Source organism: Pocillopora damicornis, chromosome 10, assembly GCF_964200805.1.
Source record: "Pocillopora damicornis chromosome 10, jaPocDami1.2, whole genome shotgun sequence".
Taxonomy (NCBI): Eukaryota; Metazoa; Cnidaria; class Anthozoa; order Scleractinia; family Pocilloporidae; genus Pocillopora; species Pocillopora damicornis.
The window spans coordinates 10,964,921-10,982,770 of NC_142679.1; the positions used below are offsets into that span (position 1 = coordinate 10,964,921).

Here is a 17,850-nt window from a genome sequence, read left to right on the forward strand (position 1 = left end):
AGGAGGATAATAATCAGGCTTGGTTCACTACCATTCCATTCCAAACATGTTCCTTCGGTGGCAGAAGATAATCTGGTCCTATCTGATCTTAATGTAAATTTTCCACCGTAAAGAGTTTCTAAAGTTGAAGTCTCGAGTGTTAACTCCTTGTCAGAGGCTCTCCGCCCTGACGAAGGGCTAACGCTCGAGACGTCAGCTTTAGAAACTCTAAGGTGGCCAATTAACAATTGGTTCATACGTCAGCGTGCGTTCATCGAGATATGAAGCACGCGGGAAGTTTGGAGAGCACGAAAGATGCGTAAGAGGCGTAGCCAGGAGCAACTCTAGCTTCTTGAGTGCTCTCTTAACTTCCCAAGTGCTTCATATCTCGATGAAGGCACAGCTGACGTATGAACCAATTGTTTTATGACATTTTCAACCCGATGGAAAATTTTTTCATGCTCATGAGAGCGTGCTCAATAGGAATATGAAGCACGCTCGCGCAATTGAATTTGATGAGACAAATTTACTAGCCATGTTATAACTTACATTATAAACTCAATCGATAATATTAAATTATCATTGGTAGCTTCACCGAAGCAGTACCACAGTTTCTGTAGAAACTGTAACCACAGTGATTCAGAAACTGTAATCCCTTGGTCAGTTTGGTGATAACGCGTATCCTTATGGAAGTCTTTCAAAAAAAAATCATAGATACTCTTCCGTTTTCGAGTGTTAGCCCTTCGTCAGAAGCTCTTCGCTCCGATCAGCTTTAGAAACTCTACGGTGGCCAATTCACATTATGAACTCGATTGATAAAACCAAATCATTAAGTGTTACTTTCCACCGACGCAGTGTCACAATTTCTTTAGAAACTGCATTTAACGACAGTTTCTTTAGAAACTGTAAACCCTGTATCCCTTTGGCGGTACCACGTATTCTAATGGACGTCTTTTAAAGAAAAAAATCCATAGATACTCTTCCTCCTTTTCCTGGCCCAGTAACCCTCTCTCTTTTGAAGTAGTTTTCAATGTATTAATATTATTTTTTACTCTTTTCCGACATTCTTTTAGCGGTAGTTCTTCGTTGGGTCTTTCATCAGCTTTTTCTGTTTTCGGTCGTTTCACATTCTTCACTTTGAAATATGATGTCAACGGGCTTTTAATTCAAATTCATAAAACCACTGGAAAAAGGATGATTGATCGTTCGAATAAAAATCAATTCTTACTTGTAGAGTTTTAACGTTTGATGTCTTGATTACTAAGGTAATGCATTAAAAAGATTACGTGTATGCAGATGAAAGATTGCGGTTTTTGAATGATGCATGTTTAAGCTACGTTATGGGATGTACAGCACGGAACAATAAAAGCGAAAGAAATTATTTGGGTTCAGTCTCATCTCATGTATAATTTACTTTGTTGGCTTCTGTATTCCTGCAAGCGTCGCCAAATTGTTGTTATAACTGTGGAACACATACAAACATCAAACACCATTGATGAAAAATAAATATTGTGCATATTAAGTCTACAACTGTATTTATCTATTTGGCTTCCGACGCCAAAATATTTATAAATTTGAAATGCGGTTACAGCCAAGTTTTTGAGGACGAAAACCATCAAAGATTTATAACTTTTATATGATTCACCACCTTGCAATAAGCATGTGTTACGGCTAATAGCGCAAAATTTTCGGAAGATATGATCTTGAGTGTTATGGAAAGTGTGCATTTATTATTCATTCGAGGAAAAGTAATAATACGCAGGAAAAAAACATTTGTGAGGTTAAACGAGTTCGAACTTCAATTGAAAGTGGTCTTTCTCTCGACAATGGCAGCGTCTAGGAATTATCGCGAAGGAATCTAGCAGTCGCAATGAACATAAATATCACGAAGAAGCTACAAGTTCTACATACTTTGTTCAGGTAAGCAAAGACATGTGCTCGTTATGTTATGTCTGTATCACCAGAATGAATGTTGACAGCTTTCATTTGAAACTAATTTCCTAAAGGAACATCGCCGATATATTTCCAAGGAAATTGTTCTCGACATATGAACTTATGGGTTTTTCGACCTGACCATGATTCATCATAATAATGTGTTCGTAGAAATTTCGATACTTTTACGGCCAAAAATCTCAGAATTTAACAAATTCCTGTTTTCCAATATCGCTACATTTTTTCCAATCGAAAAAGAGAAATTGCTTTAAAATGTGGAAGCTTAGTGCTCCCACCCAACGCAAACATGATACGTGACAAACATATGACCCACAAACAGGAGTGTTGCGTGACACAACTTTTGAGTCCTTCAGCAATTTTTCAATGTGGGCCAGATGGTAATATTAACCAGGCTTTCCGTCAAGATATCTGATGGAAGACCCCAATTGTATTGTATTCAGCTGTGTTCAGCAAATGTTCTCAAGGGTTCGTGAACAGCACCATCTAAAGCGAAAATCATTCTACCTGCAAGAAAAGTGGTAACAATGGCCACATCCTATCGAAACAACTCTATCCAAACTAATAAAAAATACTAACGCCAGATTTTTTAGCCCCACTAGTACGCGAATGACCAATTTTTGAAATAAATTGATAAATTAAATGACAGAGACACGTCACTGTGAAGCCCAATCTCTCAGTTGCTTACGAATATGGATGGCGAGAGAAGTGTTCCATTTCAATTTGCTAAGTAACCCATACACCCGTACAAACTATATATTAGGGAAGAGTGGCAAGGAGAGGAGATAAAGAAAACAATCTGAGTATTTTAGCATAAACGACGATCAAAGATGAACATCGCCATGGTGAAAATGGAAATTGTTGAAAATCGCTCTGAACAGAAAGACAGAGGTTCTTATTCACATGGGGGCTGCACGCTTTGAGGTCTTTCGCTGGATGATCCCATAACTGTCGATAAATTGTTTACGCTTGCCAGAGTATTTTAGGATCCTTCAACAAGGCATGATTTCTGAGGCCCAATGAAAGTCGACGGAGACCGATGACTAAAACGTTTCACACTTGTCGCCGGTGGCAAGCGTTACGTCATCATCCAGTTCAGGAATGTGTTGCGCAAGCGCGCGTTACGACTTCGAACAACAATCATATGAAAAGCGATTAGAGAGATGGGGGAGAAATGCTTCCAATTTAATTCCCACACTGCGACATAATGTCTGGTTTGGTTAAGAACCAGATCGTCAAGCAACTCGCCAGGTATTAAAGTGCTATATTGATCCAACGAAGCTATATTTGACGCGGGCCGCGCACGTGAGTTTGTTAACGAGTTGTCCATTTTATTTCGCTTTAATTCTGTCAGGTTCACGAAGAATCTCTCCCCTAACAAAATTAGCGTCAAGTTTCTCAAGGGAGAAGGAGAACTTCATAACCTAGAGTTAGACGAAACAACACTAGCCGAGCTTCTTGAGTTGCCGCCATGGATTCGTCTCACGAAAGCGACGTGCAACAGAATATCCGCCAAGGTAAAAAGTTTCAGCCTAGCCCTTGTTGTTACTTTTTTTTTTTTAATTTACAATTATTTAATGTATCTTTCCAGGTGTACTTCTCTCTCTCTTTGTGATAGAGTCTTGAATATGTGTGTTGGTGAATTTCGAAAAGATCGCATCTCGACGTAAATGCATGTATATTTTATATTGTATGACTTCAACGGGGATTTATGTTTGAGCTTAAGCTTGTAAGTGCTAATCAGGAGTGATTCTACATATTGTCTACGATGGATATTCGTGGCAGATGTGAAAGAGCTGTTCTTTCGTTTTGTTTACACAAAGATGATGGATGTTCTTAGCCTATAGATTATGCCATTTGGCAGAGTACGGTTTTTTTTGCGAGTGATTATTACCTTTATTTTTGTTCACTCCTATCATTGGTCTGAGCTGAACGACTCCTTTTGATGGAAATAAATCCATTTTGAATGGGCCAAGACCAGCCTTGAAAATAATTATAGTAGAGAAAAAAATAAGGGGTCAATGATTTTGACAGTTTTCTACTTATTCAATTCTTGAAAACTGCAAAAGCCTTTCCCGTCATTGTCTCAAGATAGTGTCAACAAAAAAGTAATCATTGTAAATTCAATTCCTGGACCCTTGAGTTCAACATTTTTGTTTCAATGATTTGCATATAAATAGAATTTTAGCTTTTAGGCAATAGAAATGATATTTGATAAAAAGGCTACTCTTGAAAGAAAAACAATCTTTTTTTGCTGCATTTGTCAGACTTCTTCATATCTTGAGTGCAAAGTGAATTTCCTGTTTAGAAATATTTGTGAATTCCAGATGTTGTTATAGAGATATTCAAGAACTGGCAATGTTTCAAGAATATTCAAATTTTGAAAATCCTTTTACTCCAGGTTGAATGAAACGAGGCAATTAAGCAGTCAGCTATACAGAAGTGCTAATCAATCTGTCAGAGAAATTTAGTTACTGAGGATATAAATTTTAATCAAAGTGTTAGAAGCTATGCTAAGGGAGGGTACATCACATATGCCAAGTACCATAATATGTTTGTCTGGTAAGTGATAAAAATGACAATGGAAACATGAAGTTTCACTCACTGTTGGCATTCTTAACAACATGTAAAGAACTGTTAGCCCTTCATAAAATAACCTTTTTTATTTGGATAAGAAAAATGGTCATGGGATAGTGAAAAATTAGTATCCTCAGGCAAGCTGTTGCATTTTTATGGCATTTGTGTTGTGGCTATTTGTATAACTCAGAAGGATTTTCTAAATCAAAATCTGCTCAGAGCTTTTTCCTAAAACAAGGTGCTCTGTGAAAAATTAAATGTATCTCTTTGATTCATAGATTCATTGGACTCGACTCAAGACTGACCCAATATGTCTGGTAAGCATGTGTCTCCAGCTTCATTTTCAGGAAGATTTTAGGAAGTATTTCAGTTACCATATGTACTTAAGTAGGCCCCCTTTCTATGATATACCTCCTGGCTAAAGCTTTAAGTTTCTGAGAAGCTCACTTTCTTTATTAAGTTTGGTTCCCTTATTTGAGATCTCTTGCAAAATTCTTTGCACAAGGTTATACCGTTGTGTTCTGAATCATTTGGACAGAGTACCATTTCATAGACAATCTTCATTAATAGTGTTTGAAAGCCTTTGTTAGTTTCTGTTATTAAGATAATAGTTGGGTTTTCAAATGTAGAAATACTTATTATATACACTATGTACAATAATGATCCAAAACAAAGAAATAATTCATTGTGGCCTAGTGAATTTTAAATACTAAGCCCCTTTTCTAGAAAACCCGGAACTTGATAGCCTCCTTCCCAACTCATTAAATTGTTTTCTTACATGTACATGTGTTACCAGGTAACAGCCCTCTTATGTTTACAAGTTTGAGTGAAGCTTGGGCAATTTTACAGCACAGTCAGACATTATTAAACCCCACTTCTTTGGACGATTTGATCTATTAAGAAACAACAATTAATAATTTTATAGACTTAAATTGGTTTAAACACTATTTTGTAATAATAAACCCCTTCTACACAATCAAGCAAATGCACAACTGTCACAGAAGTGAGACACTTTGATTTGTAACATCAAAAAGCTGCATCTGGTAACAGTGCTGTATGAAATTAAGATGAATTTTTGTTATTCCCACTAAGAGAGATTGGAACAAACAGAGGTTTTTGCATTTACATTTAGTAATTAAATTTTGTTTCAGAGTAAGCAGTCACATTTTTTGATCATGCTAGTGTACCTTAGCAATTTGAAAAGGTTAAATCTCTGATGAAAACATTCATAAGACATTGTCTCTAGGTAGCATTCAGATCTATTACCAGAATGAATTACCAAGGAAATAACTTTTTTTTTAGTACCTAGATTCTGTTGAAGTGGATATGGAAGCTATGGATGGAGATGTTAACACCCCACCTCCTAGTTCCCCTCAGACACACCCACCCAATGCACCTCATCAGCCACCTATAAAGTAAGTTGGACTTCACAATCAAATAATGAACAATCAATCAATTAATGTTCAGATACATTCAATGTATGGAATCTATTTATTTACTTGTTATTGACTAAAAATATCAATTTGAAACAACTAGAAATTTAATAAAGGTTAGTTAACACTTGAACCACTGCACGTGACTGGCTTCTAATTTCTCCTTACAGTAGCACCCTTGAATCAAATATGAAGGCCATGAGAATAGCAGAAATGATCGCCATTTTAAGATGCTTGTGATCATCAGAAAAATTCTTCTTGTCAGCATCATGGGAAATGTAAGATAACAGTGTGGAGAATATGAATGCATATGTTAAGGTGAAAGGGTTAAAATGATATACTCTGCTGCTACATTTTGTTTGATCAATGATTTATGTCTTGGATATTTCTTCTTATTTTTAACAGAGAGAAAGCTCCAAATAGGTATGGTTTTGTTGAGAAAGTGGTTGATGGAATGTTTGTTCAGATAAACTCTGTTGTCATCTCATTCAAGTTTCAAGCTTTTCTTGCCAAATTCCAGATGTCACGTCTTGTTGTCCGAAGCACAACACCCAAGTGGCAGCCTGATGATCTGCGCTTGACACGGGTGAAAGATGAAACTCGAGGAGAGGTGTTGACATTTAAAGAAATAACATGGCAAACACTTAGGATAGATGCTAATGCTTTGTACAATGTAAGAAATGTAAATGCAATTTACATGTACAGTTAACTTAGAGTTGTTTCAACAAAGAAAACAGTGGAACTAATTTAGAAACATTGTGACTTGATATACTTGATTAGGGGCATGAAGTTGATGCTTGAGGTGACTTTTGATGCAATATTTTCTCTTCTCCTTTTTTTGACAAGGGAATATTACACGTTTTGGTAGTAGAATCTAGAAACTTATCAGGAGTCTCATTTAGGCCATTTTCATGCACCCTTCAGTGTTACTTGCCCTTTTAATTCTCAGAAGTGATTAACATGTAACTTCTGGCCCACAATATTTATACATTGTCCAGCCAACATGTATAAAAAATACTTGTACATATCAGGTAAAAGTTTTTATTTTGATCTAAAATTAAATTCTCATAATTAATTTACTATGAATTGTAGCAGCTTTAGGGGAGAATTAGCAATTAGATCTTGGAGTTAAAGGGTTTTATAAAAGTAAAAGTGATGAGAAGTGGGGTGTATAACTGTAGCTTATTTCAGAATGGTGTGGATTGTCCCTATTTGTTATTAAAACCAGAGTTTTATGGCTTCCTGTTTGTAAGTGAGCTGGGTTTGTCAAATTGTTTTTCGTTTAGAGGCTATATTTTTTGCTGGTTTTGCTATGCTACTGAATAATGAACCTTTCTCATTCCTTGTTTTTATTCAGGAAACTTTGCAGCAGCAGTCAAATCCTTTGAGACTTATTACAAGTCAATCATCTCTACACCTAACAATCAAAAAACGTCTTGACGACTGTGCAGTGTTGTCTGCAAGGCTGGAGCTTCTTTTGGATGACATTCTATGGGTTCTTACTCAGTCACAGTTACAGGCTTTATCTGGTCTCTTACACTCTGTTAACCAGGCCATGTCGCATTCAAAAGTTAAGAAAGAACCTGGAACAAATTCAACACAACACTCAGGCCAGGCTAGTCAGCAACAGACACATTACACTGGTTCTACAATTCATGAACAAAAGTCAGACTTTGAGTCTTTGAATCCGCTGTTTACACGGCATGATGTGCGGGAAACATCTTACCTCTTAAGGACTGGTAGCATTGACCTGCATTTGTGTGATGATTCAGAAGACAGGGGTGCTGATGGTGGGGCAATGCATTTTAAGATGAATAAGTTATCTGTTGACTACTTTCCGTACCATTTGGCTGGAACATCTCGTAATGACTGGCCATCTCACAATGAGGCATCTTTGACTCGAGCTTATTGGGTTAATGACCTTTTGAGTGCTTTTAGGAACTCTCAAAGGAACAAACAACTGTCACCTCAAAAAGCAACACAAAGCCATCATCGAGAAAGGAGTGATGTAAGTAATTATTGTTGACTTCAATTTTATGTTGCGATCATTTTTATTTTAGATGTAGAAATGTATAAATGTATGCAAAATATAATTTCTATTACTCTTGAAATAGGTTTGGTGTATTATCAAATGACTTTAACTGTGATATTTTAGGCTATAGTAAGAGTTACTGCAGGTGGTAAATATTAACTCAGGCTTTCCAATGGAAACCCCCGAGTTGAAATTCTGGCTTTGCTTTTTTTTTTTTGTTTGGTTGCAAATCGCAGTCAAGTCCTTATTACACATGCATAACCTTTTGACTCCAATGCATATCTGAAAGCTACACCAATTTCTAATTAACAGTAAGGTGTATTGCTGTTGCAACCTATTGTAATAGTAATATGGGCTTCAAAATATTTGATTCTCATGCTAAAGATTTGTATGTTAGAGGGCAGCCTCAAGGTACATAGTATTCTTCTCAAAGTACTGCACTGCATGTAAACAGAATGAAGAAAGACACTTAGATCATTTTCATATGCAAATGAAAATTTGCAATTACTGTAGTTAGTAGACTCTGAGTTTTTTGTTCATTATCAACTGCTACAAACTAAATAGTCATTTTTCATTCAAGGGCAAATGAAAATAGTGGTTTTGATTAGAGTGATTTCAATAAGCCTGGGTACTGCTGATGAATTACATTTATGTTATTAGATGCTAAATGCTTCATGACTTTTTGTTTCTTTACATCTTCTAGAAAGATAATCATTTGCCTATGAAATAAAGAAATGACTATTTAGTTTATAATAGTGATAATGAACAAAAGAAAACAAAAAATTCACAGTACATCACTAACTATTAATTACCCTATTCATTCATGGAAAATGAAAAATACTCTAAACACAACAGCTAATTAGTTATCACCAGGTTTAGTGAAACCACTCTAACCAATAAACCAAAATGTATTAACTAAAGTATACTAACCCAGTATCTCCAAATGGAAACAAACAAATTGGGAGGTAATAGTACAAAATATGCTAAAGTATATTTCACATATTCACGAGAGCCACTCCAACAACCCCATAAAATTAATAGTTCATCTGGTAATAACCTTTGGTGGTGACTTTTTGTTTTCTTTTGGCAAGTGTCATCACCCTAGCACTTAGGGCTGTTCATAATTAAAAGCTATCTCAACCTGAAACTTTTGTCAACCAAGAAAAAGGAAAAAGTAGGAAGACAGCCTGTTTGGCAAAAGACTTGCCCTGCTACAACCCTTAACCTGCAAAATGAAACTTAAATCAAGTCAATACTCTGGAAAAAAAAAAAATGAAAATTATAGTGTCTAGTAATAAGTATTGAAATAGTAGCCAATTCTATATGGCACTATCTCCCCCCACCCCACCCTTGAAAAGGGCCTTCACATTACATAACAAATGCCTTTTTTAGCTCTGTATTTATATGTGACATACTCTGGCATACCAAGAGAAAAAAGTTACAGGATAAACCAATAATTGCATTAAAAAAAAACTTAGGCAAATGCAAGCACAAAAAACTAATTTTATTTCCAACATAAAGCCTGGGTGAACGCAAATATGCGTCCAGTTAGGTAACAACTGATAGTGTGCAGTCACACTTTATATGTACAACTTTGTTTGACTAAGATGTTTGATGGTTGCTATCAGATGAAAACACATAATTGAGGAGCAATTTCTGTAAATTTTTCCAGGGTTCTGTTGTTGATGTGAGTGGCAGAGATGGTTCTTTAAATCCTTCACCACCCAGCACTCCTTCCTCTCCTCATGTAAATTCCCGGAGAACGCATCCTTCGAGTCCAGGACATTCTGCAAACACTGGAAAAACAGCGCATTCTATCAAAAACAATTCACAGCGTCCAGTGTTTATGCTTGAGAGCTGTTTTGTGATTCGTTGTGAGGAATTCTTTATCATGCCTGTGACTACTAGCAATGGTTCTAAAGAGGAACTGCCAGCATTTTTATCATCAGACAAAAAAGCATTATTTTTACCATCAGACATGCCAGCATTTCAGTTAGACTTTACTCAGTATTATTACCCTGGATCTGTTACAAGTGCAGGTAATTTGCCAGTTAAATACCTCATACTAGCCAAGTTCAAGGTCTGGCCCTGGTTGTTCAAAGCTGGGTTAAGGTAACCCAGGGTTAGAGTGAAATTTGATTTCAGGTCTGAAAACTTTAAGAGAAAATTCAGTTCAAATCTTTTTGCTTGCAATTTGATCATTGGATGTTCTAAAAAGAATAGTGAAAATTTTCCCCAAAAGACTTTTGAACAAAGAAATAAAGAAAGCTGGATTAAAATTTAACCCTGGGTTAGAGCTAATTGGCCTTTGAACAACTGGGCCCAGTACTGTAAGTTACTGACCAAGTTCTTTCTGCTCAGATTTATGGCCCACACACAAAGTGTGTGCCACAAATCAGAGCAGAAAAAAACAGGGTTCCTTAACTTATGTCACTGACAGAGAAAGCAAGGTTGGTAAGATCTTTATTATATCTCTGTATTCAAGTATGGATAAGATTTTGATAAGTGGATAAGATAAGCTCCGATTGTGAGAAAAAAAAAATTTCAAAAAAATTTTTGGAGAGTAAATAGGATTCTCCTTGAAATCAGCACGGATCTTATTTGATCTCTGGGCTTTGCTTTTGCCCCATTCCCTCCCACAGACCATACTTTACTCACACATCTCCCACTAGGATAAACAGAAACAGAAAAGCATGCCACACAGGCTAGCACAGCTGTAATGCCATTGAAATAGATGTACAAGTATGTGTAACACCAGAATACACAAATTTACCATTTCAGTGCCTACTCCAAACTTGTTTATTCAGTTAAACCCTATTCAGTTGACACTAGACACTGCAACATGTCTGTGGTTCAGCAGCTTCATGAGAAGCATTCTAGGACAAACAGTAAGTATACATGTTAGCTGCAATGCATTTTATTGAGTAAAACTGAAACCAATGTAATTACAGCAGCCAATCAGAAGAAAGGAAAATTTCAGAAGGAGCCAATAAAGGGAAACTTAAATAAGTGTAAGGAGCCTGAAGCACAGGAAAATGGTAGTGACTAGGTTACAATTTTTCTAGTGTGGCATCTTACTCATTTATAGGGCACCTAAGCTTCAAGACTTATCACAGAATGTTATTAATCAAAACCACTCCACCCTGGATTACTTTTGACACTCAGTTGAGAATTACATCTTGGAAAAAAAAAGCCAGTGTCTACTATTTGTATATGATGTTCAATGTAACATTGATTCTTTTGTTTGAAGACATGGTCCAGGGGTCCACCTGAACAAGCTACATGTAGTTCACCATCAGATCATATTGATATCAGAATTGAAGCCCTTATGCCTAAGGTTGGTCTTGACTTCTCTAAACAGAGTTGTTAACTTTGTTGCATTCTGAAAAACAACAGCAGTTGCTGTAGTGACATAATCATGACAATAGTTGTAGTAATGATGATGTAGTAATGATTATGATTTTAAAAATGGTAGTAGAAATTTGTACAGAGTAATTTCTTTGTGGCATTTTCAAATGCACCTCTACAGTAATATGACATTTTTTTAAAAGATTACTAGTTGAGGAGCAAAAACAAGAAAATACATAGCTGCATGATACATTGCTTAAAGTGTTAAAATAATCGAGAGTGTTGTTAAGCAGAAATGATAAAAGTCATTTTTAAAAGAGATTGAAAGATTAACATTAGAAGTAGTGGAGAAATCACTATTGCCTACAAAATGTGGTCTTCATTTGTGACACCCTAACAGGAAGACTAAAGGCCCTGTGCTCAAAATTTTTTAATCCTTTCATTCCTAAGGTCTTAGTTAGTAATTCTCCATACTGTTTGCCATATAGTTTTCATGATTTAAGTTTGCAGAAATTAGTCTTGGATTAACTAATAATCTCCTAATTGAAAATTTTCCATGTTCTCATCACTTGTTTGCTAGATTTTGTGTTAATGCTGTATGGAGAAATTCTGTCTTGGTCAGTCATGGAAGTTGAAAGGTTAAGTCACCATACAGTGACCTAATCTCCTGAAGTTATCAAGTTAGCCTGGATCATGTGATGTTATGTCTTTGCAGAGATACACTCTTTTTATTTTACAGCTAGTTATTCCTTGCCCAAGTGACCCTTGTGCAGCATACAAAGATTCTCGGCCCCAGGGTCTCCAAGTTCAAGTATCTCAGGTGTTTATCACAAATTCGAGGATTGGAAACAAGTCTACCCAGACAGACATGTTGATGTTCCTTCAACCTTTCCTGGGCGCAAAAACTTACACAGACTTTCAGAACTTCCCATCCATGCCTGCTGATGTGCAACCTTTGCCTAACTCTTTATGGATAAATGATTGCAGTTTGCTATCAAAAGATGCAAAGAATGATAAACATTTAAATGGCGTTTGTCAGGATATTTCTGGAACTCGTCAGCCCTCACAGGTATCTTTTCGTTTATTTGTCAGAACTACTCCAGGAGATAAGACCTTTCAAGATTTTTTGAGGTAGATATTTTCAACACCTGCCATTTGATCTTCTTGAATACTTTTGTCTGAGGGGAAGGGGTGGGTGGGGGCACTGATACTCATGACGAAGACTTGACTATTCTGTGTTAGAGTGTACTTATATTTGTGTCGCATGTATAAACCCTTCCTCGATGATCTTTCTTTCTTCAAGTTTTGGCAGGTTTTTTGTACCAAATCCCGTGATTCTGTGATGCTCCCTGGTTCACTAAAAGATATGTACCTCGCGCAGTTTAGTTTTAAGTTGTATTTTTTTTAATCGTACACAGGTTTGGTGCCTTTCAGCAGAGCAAGTGTGGTTTGATTTCCTTGGCATTGACGAGATAAAGAACCGACCGATTTCATTTATAGACGCTGTCCCGGTTCAAATCTGGATTGCTACTCCTTTACCGTTTCATGACCACAATACCACAGTAATGAATACGACAGGGGAAGGAATAGAGAGAACCAGCTGGTTAACCTCACCTACTTACCGGAGAACAGCTTCGGAAATTCTTTCTCCCAAAAGGAAGGGCTCGGAGCCAGTAATAACCATGAAGAGCAGAACAAATACAGGCACTCTGTTGTCAACGGCCACGAATGTTTTACACAGTAGTGACCCTAATATTAGCTCCAATCCCTCTGAGGCCCTTGATAGTACCACACGAGATGGACCTCCACCCGCTTATGAGCCTAGAAATGAACCTCGCAAGCCATTCCCTGTTGTAAGTGAGCCTCCTCCACCTTACGAAACTCTGACGCATCATGAACCTGATTTGGCTGGTGCGCCCTCAGAGGAAGTGTCTTCGTTATCTAGGAAAGCTTTTGTATCTGGGGACACTCCGAACGGCTTATCAGAATCAGAGGGAAGTGCTTGTCAGGAGCCGCCTTCAGGATCACAAGCTGATTTGAGCTTCCTAATCCACATTCCCCAAACTGTTAAAATACAATTGGATCACTTTCAATTTCTCTTCCTTGTGCGCTTGCAGGAGAAGTTGTCAAAGCTACAAGAAGATTTGGAAAAAGATCGCTTAAGACGAAACAACGCAGACTCTGAATTAAATGAGTCTAAAAACGCCCAACCTTCTCTCTTTTTTTCTATTCTTACCCGGGGTGTAGACTTAAATGTCGTACTCCCTCCTGCCCCAGACGGAGATGGTTCTCGTGAAGGGGGAACGCCGTCTGAAAGCACAAGTCGTAACGCAAGTAGTCTAAGTAGCTATTTAGACACCGGCGTTGTGTTGGACAGTGGCTGCCAATCTCCTGACGTCATTGATTTTAAAACACTAAGACCAGATTCTGAGGAAGCTATGCGGAAGGATGGATCGGTGTGTGTTGATGGTCGCGATGCTAAATCCAGCGAAGAGGTCCCACCGTCACCTCGTGCCAGCTCAGCGCACACTTCAGGCCGAACCAGCGCTGCTTCGGCACCCGACTCCGATGGCTGGCTGGTAGTTCCAGCTTGCGACAAATTAGCTTCAGAGAGTGTTAAGAGTAGGGCAGATAGCGAAGCAAGTAACTTTAGTAGTCAGTTGGGTAGCAGTATTTCTAAAGGTTCTAGCAGCAAGGACGTTGAAGTCGAGCATAAAGATCCCCCAAAGATGGTCTCGATTTTCTCCATCGAGGGAGAGGACGTGGAGCTCGGAATCCATTTCCAAGGAAATGACACAGTTGTAAAGATTTTATGCCCTGAGCTAAAATGGGAAGAACTTGGTGTGATCAATTTTGAGAAATATCTCAACCGAAAGTCCTTTAGAAAGTCTCTTACAAAGACCACTATCCCTACGGCGTCAGAGGGAACTCCCATGATGCGCATGCGTATGGAGTTTGGTCCATGTGCGGAGCGGTACGAGCGGACAGCGGCTGAACGAGGTTTCATGCACATCAAAGTGAATGGTGTCAACGGTTCCCTCCTGGTCAGTACTCTCGGGAATATGGCGGAGTGGATCGAGGACGAAGTCGTGCTTCCACCAATGCCTTTCCTAGTCGAAGTAAACAACTCACGCGTGAGCATCAACAACGATCTTCCGCCCACGTTGGTGTCAGCACCTGTGCCCATTCCAGTTGATTTAACTGTTGAGAACATTTCCGTCAGCCGAACCCACGACGGCGTCTTACACATCAGACCGATGAGCAATGAATCAATCGTTCGCGAGAGTGAACAAGCGTCTGTGTCTATCACACGAGAGGAATCGATATCTGCCAGTCAGTTGAGCTTATCAGATTCAGCCTCAGTTTCTTCTCGTACTGAGAGCCTGGAGAATGAGAAACAGAGTCTGATGTCGCAGATGGCTGTTTCTCGTGCTGCTTTGCAGTCGCTGCAGGAAGAGCGCGATGCACTATTAAAAACGATCGAACGTCTGCAGCAGGAGTTGTCGTTTTCAAACCGCGAACAGGACTTGCTGCAAGAACGAATGACAAGCTTTCAGAAAGGTGGAAGGAGAGGGTACAGATAAGATTGTTACCACTTGAGAATGGTTGTGTTTCGAATTGATGGCGGTAGTTCGCTCTAAATTGAAGGAATTGAAAGACTCTTGGAGCTTCAGGAGGTCTTTCTAGGCTCACGAAGCGACTTCTAGGATCTGGAAGTTGTTGCATGATTGAGAAAAATGAGAAATAGTTCACTGAAAATATTTAGTTGGACAAAGACTTTTTGTGTCGTAATGGAACGAATTCAGAATTGACCCAACATCGGCGTCCAACAATGTTGACATTTTAGAATTGCAAAAAACAGTAGAGCATAAATTTTATTGAAGAAGCTAAAAAAAGCCTATGGAGCTAAGTTAAATTCTAAAGGTCTAGAACTATTTTTTATAACTAGAGGCGAAAGTGTGATAAAGAAACATTAAGTATCTTAAAGTATAGGAAAACTCGCTTTTTTTGCTCGCAATGATAATTTGTAGCCAACAATAACAAGTTTGAATTCAAAGTCTTAATAACCAAGCTCCGTAAAGTAGAATTCTCTTTTTCTTCTGTTAGTTCTAAAGTTTGAGAACTTACACAAGGGTACGATCGTTGAGGTGGAATGAATTATTTGCTTTATTTTTTTATTTGATCATTTGTTAACAAGTATTTGTAATATTTTGGGATTAAAATATGGGAAAATAATGAAATCACAGTGAGACAAATTTCTAAACATTTTCCCTCAAAGGATTAGAAGTGATTTTTGCCATATTTTATAATTATTTGACATTTTCACATTAGCAACATAATAAAGGCTTACATGATAATGTTTGAAGCGCATATCAAACCAGAAATGATGACCTTCGACCTTACGGTATTTGGCAAAGAGATAAAACTAATTATAAAATATTTTCATTTGTGTCACAATTTCGTGAGGTGATGGTCGTGCGGTTTACTCGGTTACGTGTCGCTCTTTAAGGCACAATAATCCGCTGATGACAAGACAAGTTTGATTTTCTACAACTCTCACGATCGATGCATTTCGATCCTCGTGAATTCTTCCCTGAGAATTCTGTTCTTATATCCGCCCCCTTCAACCGTAATTTCTATTCCATTGTCACAGATGATGATAATGATGAGTGAGTTTCTATGCAACTCGCCTCTTTGATCAGGCTTGTGAGATGAAAAATGATCACGATCAACAAACTTTACTTTGCGCTGCACCGGTATCGCAGAGGTCATGGGTTCGATTCCCGTTCAGGCCTGAATTTTTTTCAGGCCTTATTTCTCAACTGCTTAAGTTGAGTATATACTGCGATGATCTTCATTTGCTTAAAATGTATTTTCCGCAGTACAAATATATGACTTTCATGTATTCTTATCACAAACTTTACTTTATTTCAAAGTGAGGAAAAGCGGCTGTGGTCTCTGGGTATGGAGAAATACGATGATGGTTTGGTGAACGTCCTGAATTCTACTTGACTTTCACAGATTAAGTCCTCCAGTCTCACTGTAGTAAACTTTATTACATTATTTCTTGAATCCCATAGACAGCGTATGGAGTTTTTCTCATCTAGCGATTGTTTCATTCATTATAAGACTAAGTAAAAAGGTTGGCAATAAGGTATTCTGTGGGAAGAAACTTCACTGTTGTCCACTAACGGCTCTGTTAGATATCGCTCTTTCGTTGGCCTAATAAAATTTTAATTGTAAAAGTTAGAGCTTTGCATTGTAACACCAGATGAAATGACATTTGTTAATCAGATTGGATGCCTGAGTTGGCCGCCTCACGATAGAACGTGGATCGAGAGTTCCACTTTTTTTTCGCCAGAAACAGAGCGCACATACAAACCACTCAAAATAAGCAGTTTTCGTGATCAGACAATCAGTACGTGCTTGCCGCTATATCAGCCGTATGTGGGTATCTGATTACTAATTTATTGTTTCGTGGTCAAGTTCGGACATGATAGAGATCACTCTTGGATGACTTATTTTGTGAAGTGAAAGCAGATATTGTGTAATTTTTTATTTCTTTACTAGCAGAGGCCTCTTTCCTTGTATCCAGCATACGAGGAAAAGAGGCCTCCACTAACAGGGAATTTATTATGTTGACAGCTCGAGCGTCAAACCAGCCGCCGTAGCTAGCAACACGCAAGTTGCCATCAATCCGATAGAGCCAATCATATTATAACTGCTGGACGTGACCTATTCACTTTATGCCTTCGTTTACGTTTAATTTAATTAAACACATAATATGCCTTATGTCTGACAACAAAGTACTGATAAACCCCTTCTATGTTTCTGTGGATTCGACCGAACAAACAGAGTAATTTAGGAGACGAACAAAGCTGTTGAAATATTCGTGCTCGCGTGCGTTAACACAGCTGTCAGGACATCTCTGAAGGTCTCGGTAAATAATTCCAGGAATCTGAAGGAACCAACAGAGCTTTTGTCTTGTTTTTCAGTGAGAGAGTTTTTTTGTAACAAACATACCTCAATGATTTCTTTTGATTATCTCTTAACAATGTCAAGTTGAGGTTCCATCAAAACTCATTCGATTGATTACTATTTCCTGGTGATTTAATTTTCCTCTCTTTGTGTAGTTACCTTTTAAACACACATCGCATGTCGATAGGCTATTTTTAGCTAGACTGACGGTGTTGTTTTAATTTCACTTATGTTTGACTTTGTTTTGGATTATGACAACAGATACAACAAAAGGGTGAATAAAGATCAAAGTTATACGTGCATGTACATGTAAAAAAAGAAGCCCTTTTGGCTGTTCACACGGAGAACTCTATCTTTGTCCTCGGCGTGTCCCTGCTGTTTTCGAGAAGAAGCAAAACTTGCATCAGTCTTGCACTTTAGAGAGGACAGGATTCGAATGAATGACTAAATGAGTGAAGATCAATGAGCAGAACGATAAATTGATAGATCGATAGATAGACAGATAATTGAAAAACTGAGTAAAAAGTACATCAAGAAAAAACTCCATTTTAA

The 17,850-nt window shown here is 37.8% G+C and overlaps 1 protein-coding gene and 2 long non-coding RNA genes across 5 annotated transcripts; 1 reads left to right on the plus strand and 2 right to left on the minus strand.

Annotated features, from left to right (window-relative positions):
* The first annotated feature begins 1,625 nt into the window (after positions 1-1,625).
* Positions 1,626-15,679, plus strand: LOC113680337 (bridge-like lipid transfer protein family member 3B). 3 transcript variants are annotated; one of them, XM_089186120.1, is made up of 12 exons: positions 3,053-3,180; positions 3,284-3,446; positions 4,785-4,823; positions 5,809-5,921; positions 6,345-6,362; positions 6,460-6,612; positions 7,297-7,947; positions 9,644-10,010; positions 10,753-10,859; positions 11,222-11,308; positions 12,059-12,388; positions 12,738-15,679. In XM_089186120.1, exons 6-12 carry the CDS (start codon positions 6,460-6,462, stop codon positions 14,901-14,903), a joined length of 3,861 nt encoding a protein of 1,286 aa, XP_089042246.1. In that variant the 5' UTR covers positions 3,053-3,180; positions 3,284-3,446; positions 4,785-4,823; positions 5,809-5,921; positions 6,345-6,362; the 3' UTR covers positions 14,904-15,679. The 3 variants fall into 3 exon arrangements, with proteins under 3 accessions (XP_027053160.2, XP_027053161.2, XP_089042246.1); XM_027197359.2 differs by lacking the exon at positions 3,053-3,180 and adding an exon at positions 1,626-1,899 and having other exon boundaries at positions 6,345-6,612; XM_027197360.2 differs by having other exon boundaries at positions 2,565-3,180; positions 6,345-6,612.
* On the minus strand, positions 9,455-10,878 carry LOC113680341 (uncharacterized). Its single transcript, XR_003447064.2, has 2 exons — positions 10,745-10,878; positions 9,455-9,767 (listed from the first exon to the last, which is right to left on the minus strand). It is a non-coding gene; the product is annotated as an uncharacterized LOC113680341 (long non-coding RNA).
* Positions 15,680-16,223: 544 nt separating the features above from the next.
* On the minus strand, positions 16,224-17,503 carry LOC149038891 (uncharacterized). Its single transcript, XR_016180706.1, has 2 exons — positions 17,344-17,503; positions 16,224-16,542 (listed from the first exon to the last, which is right to left on the minus strand). It is a non-coding gene; the product is annotated as an uncharacterized LOC149038891 (long non-coding RNA).
* Positions 17,504-17,850: the final 347 nt, after the last annotated feature.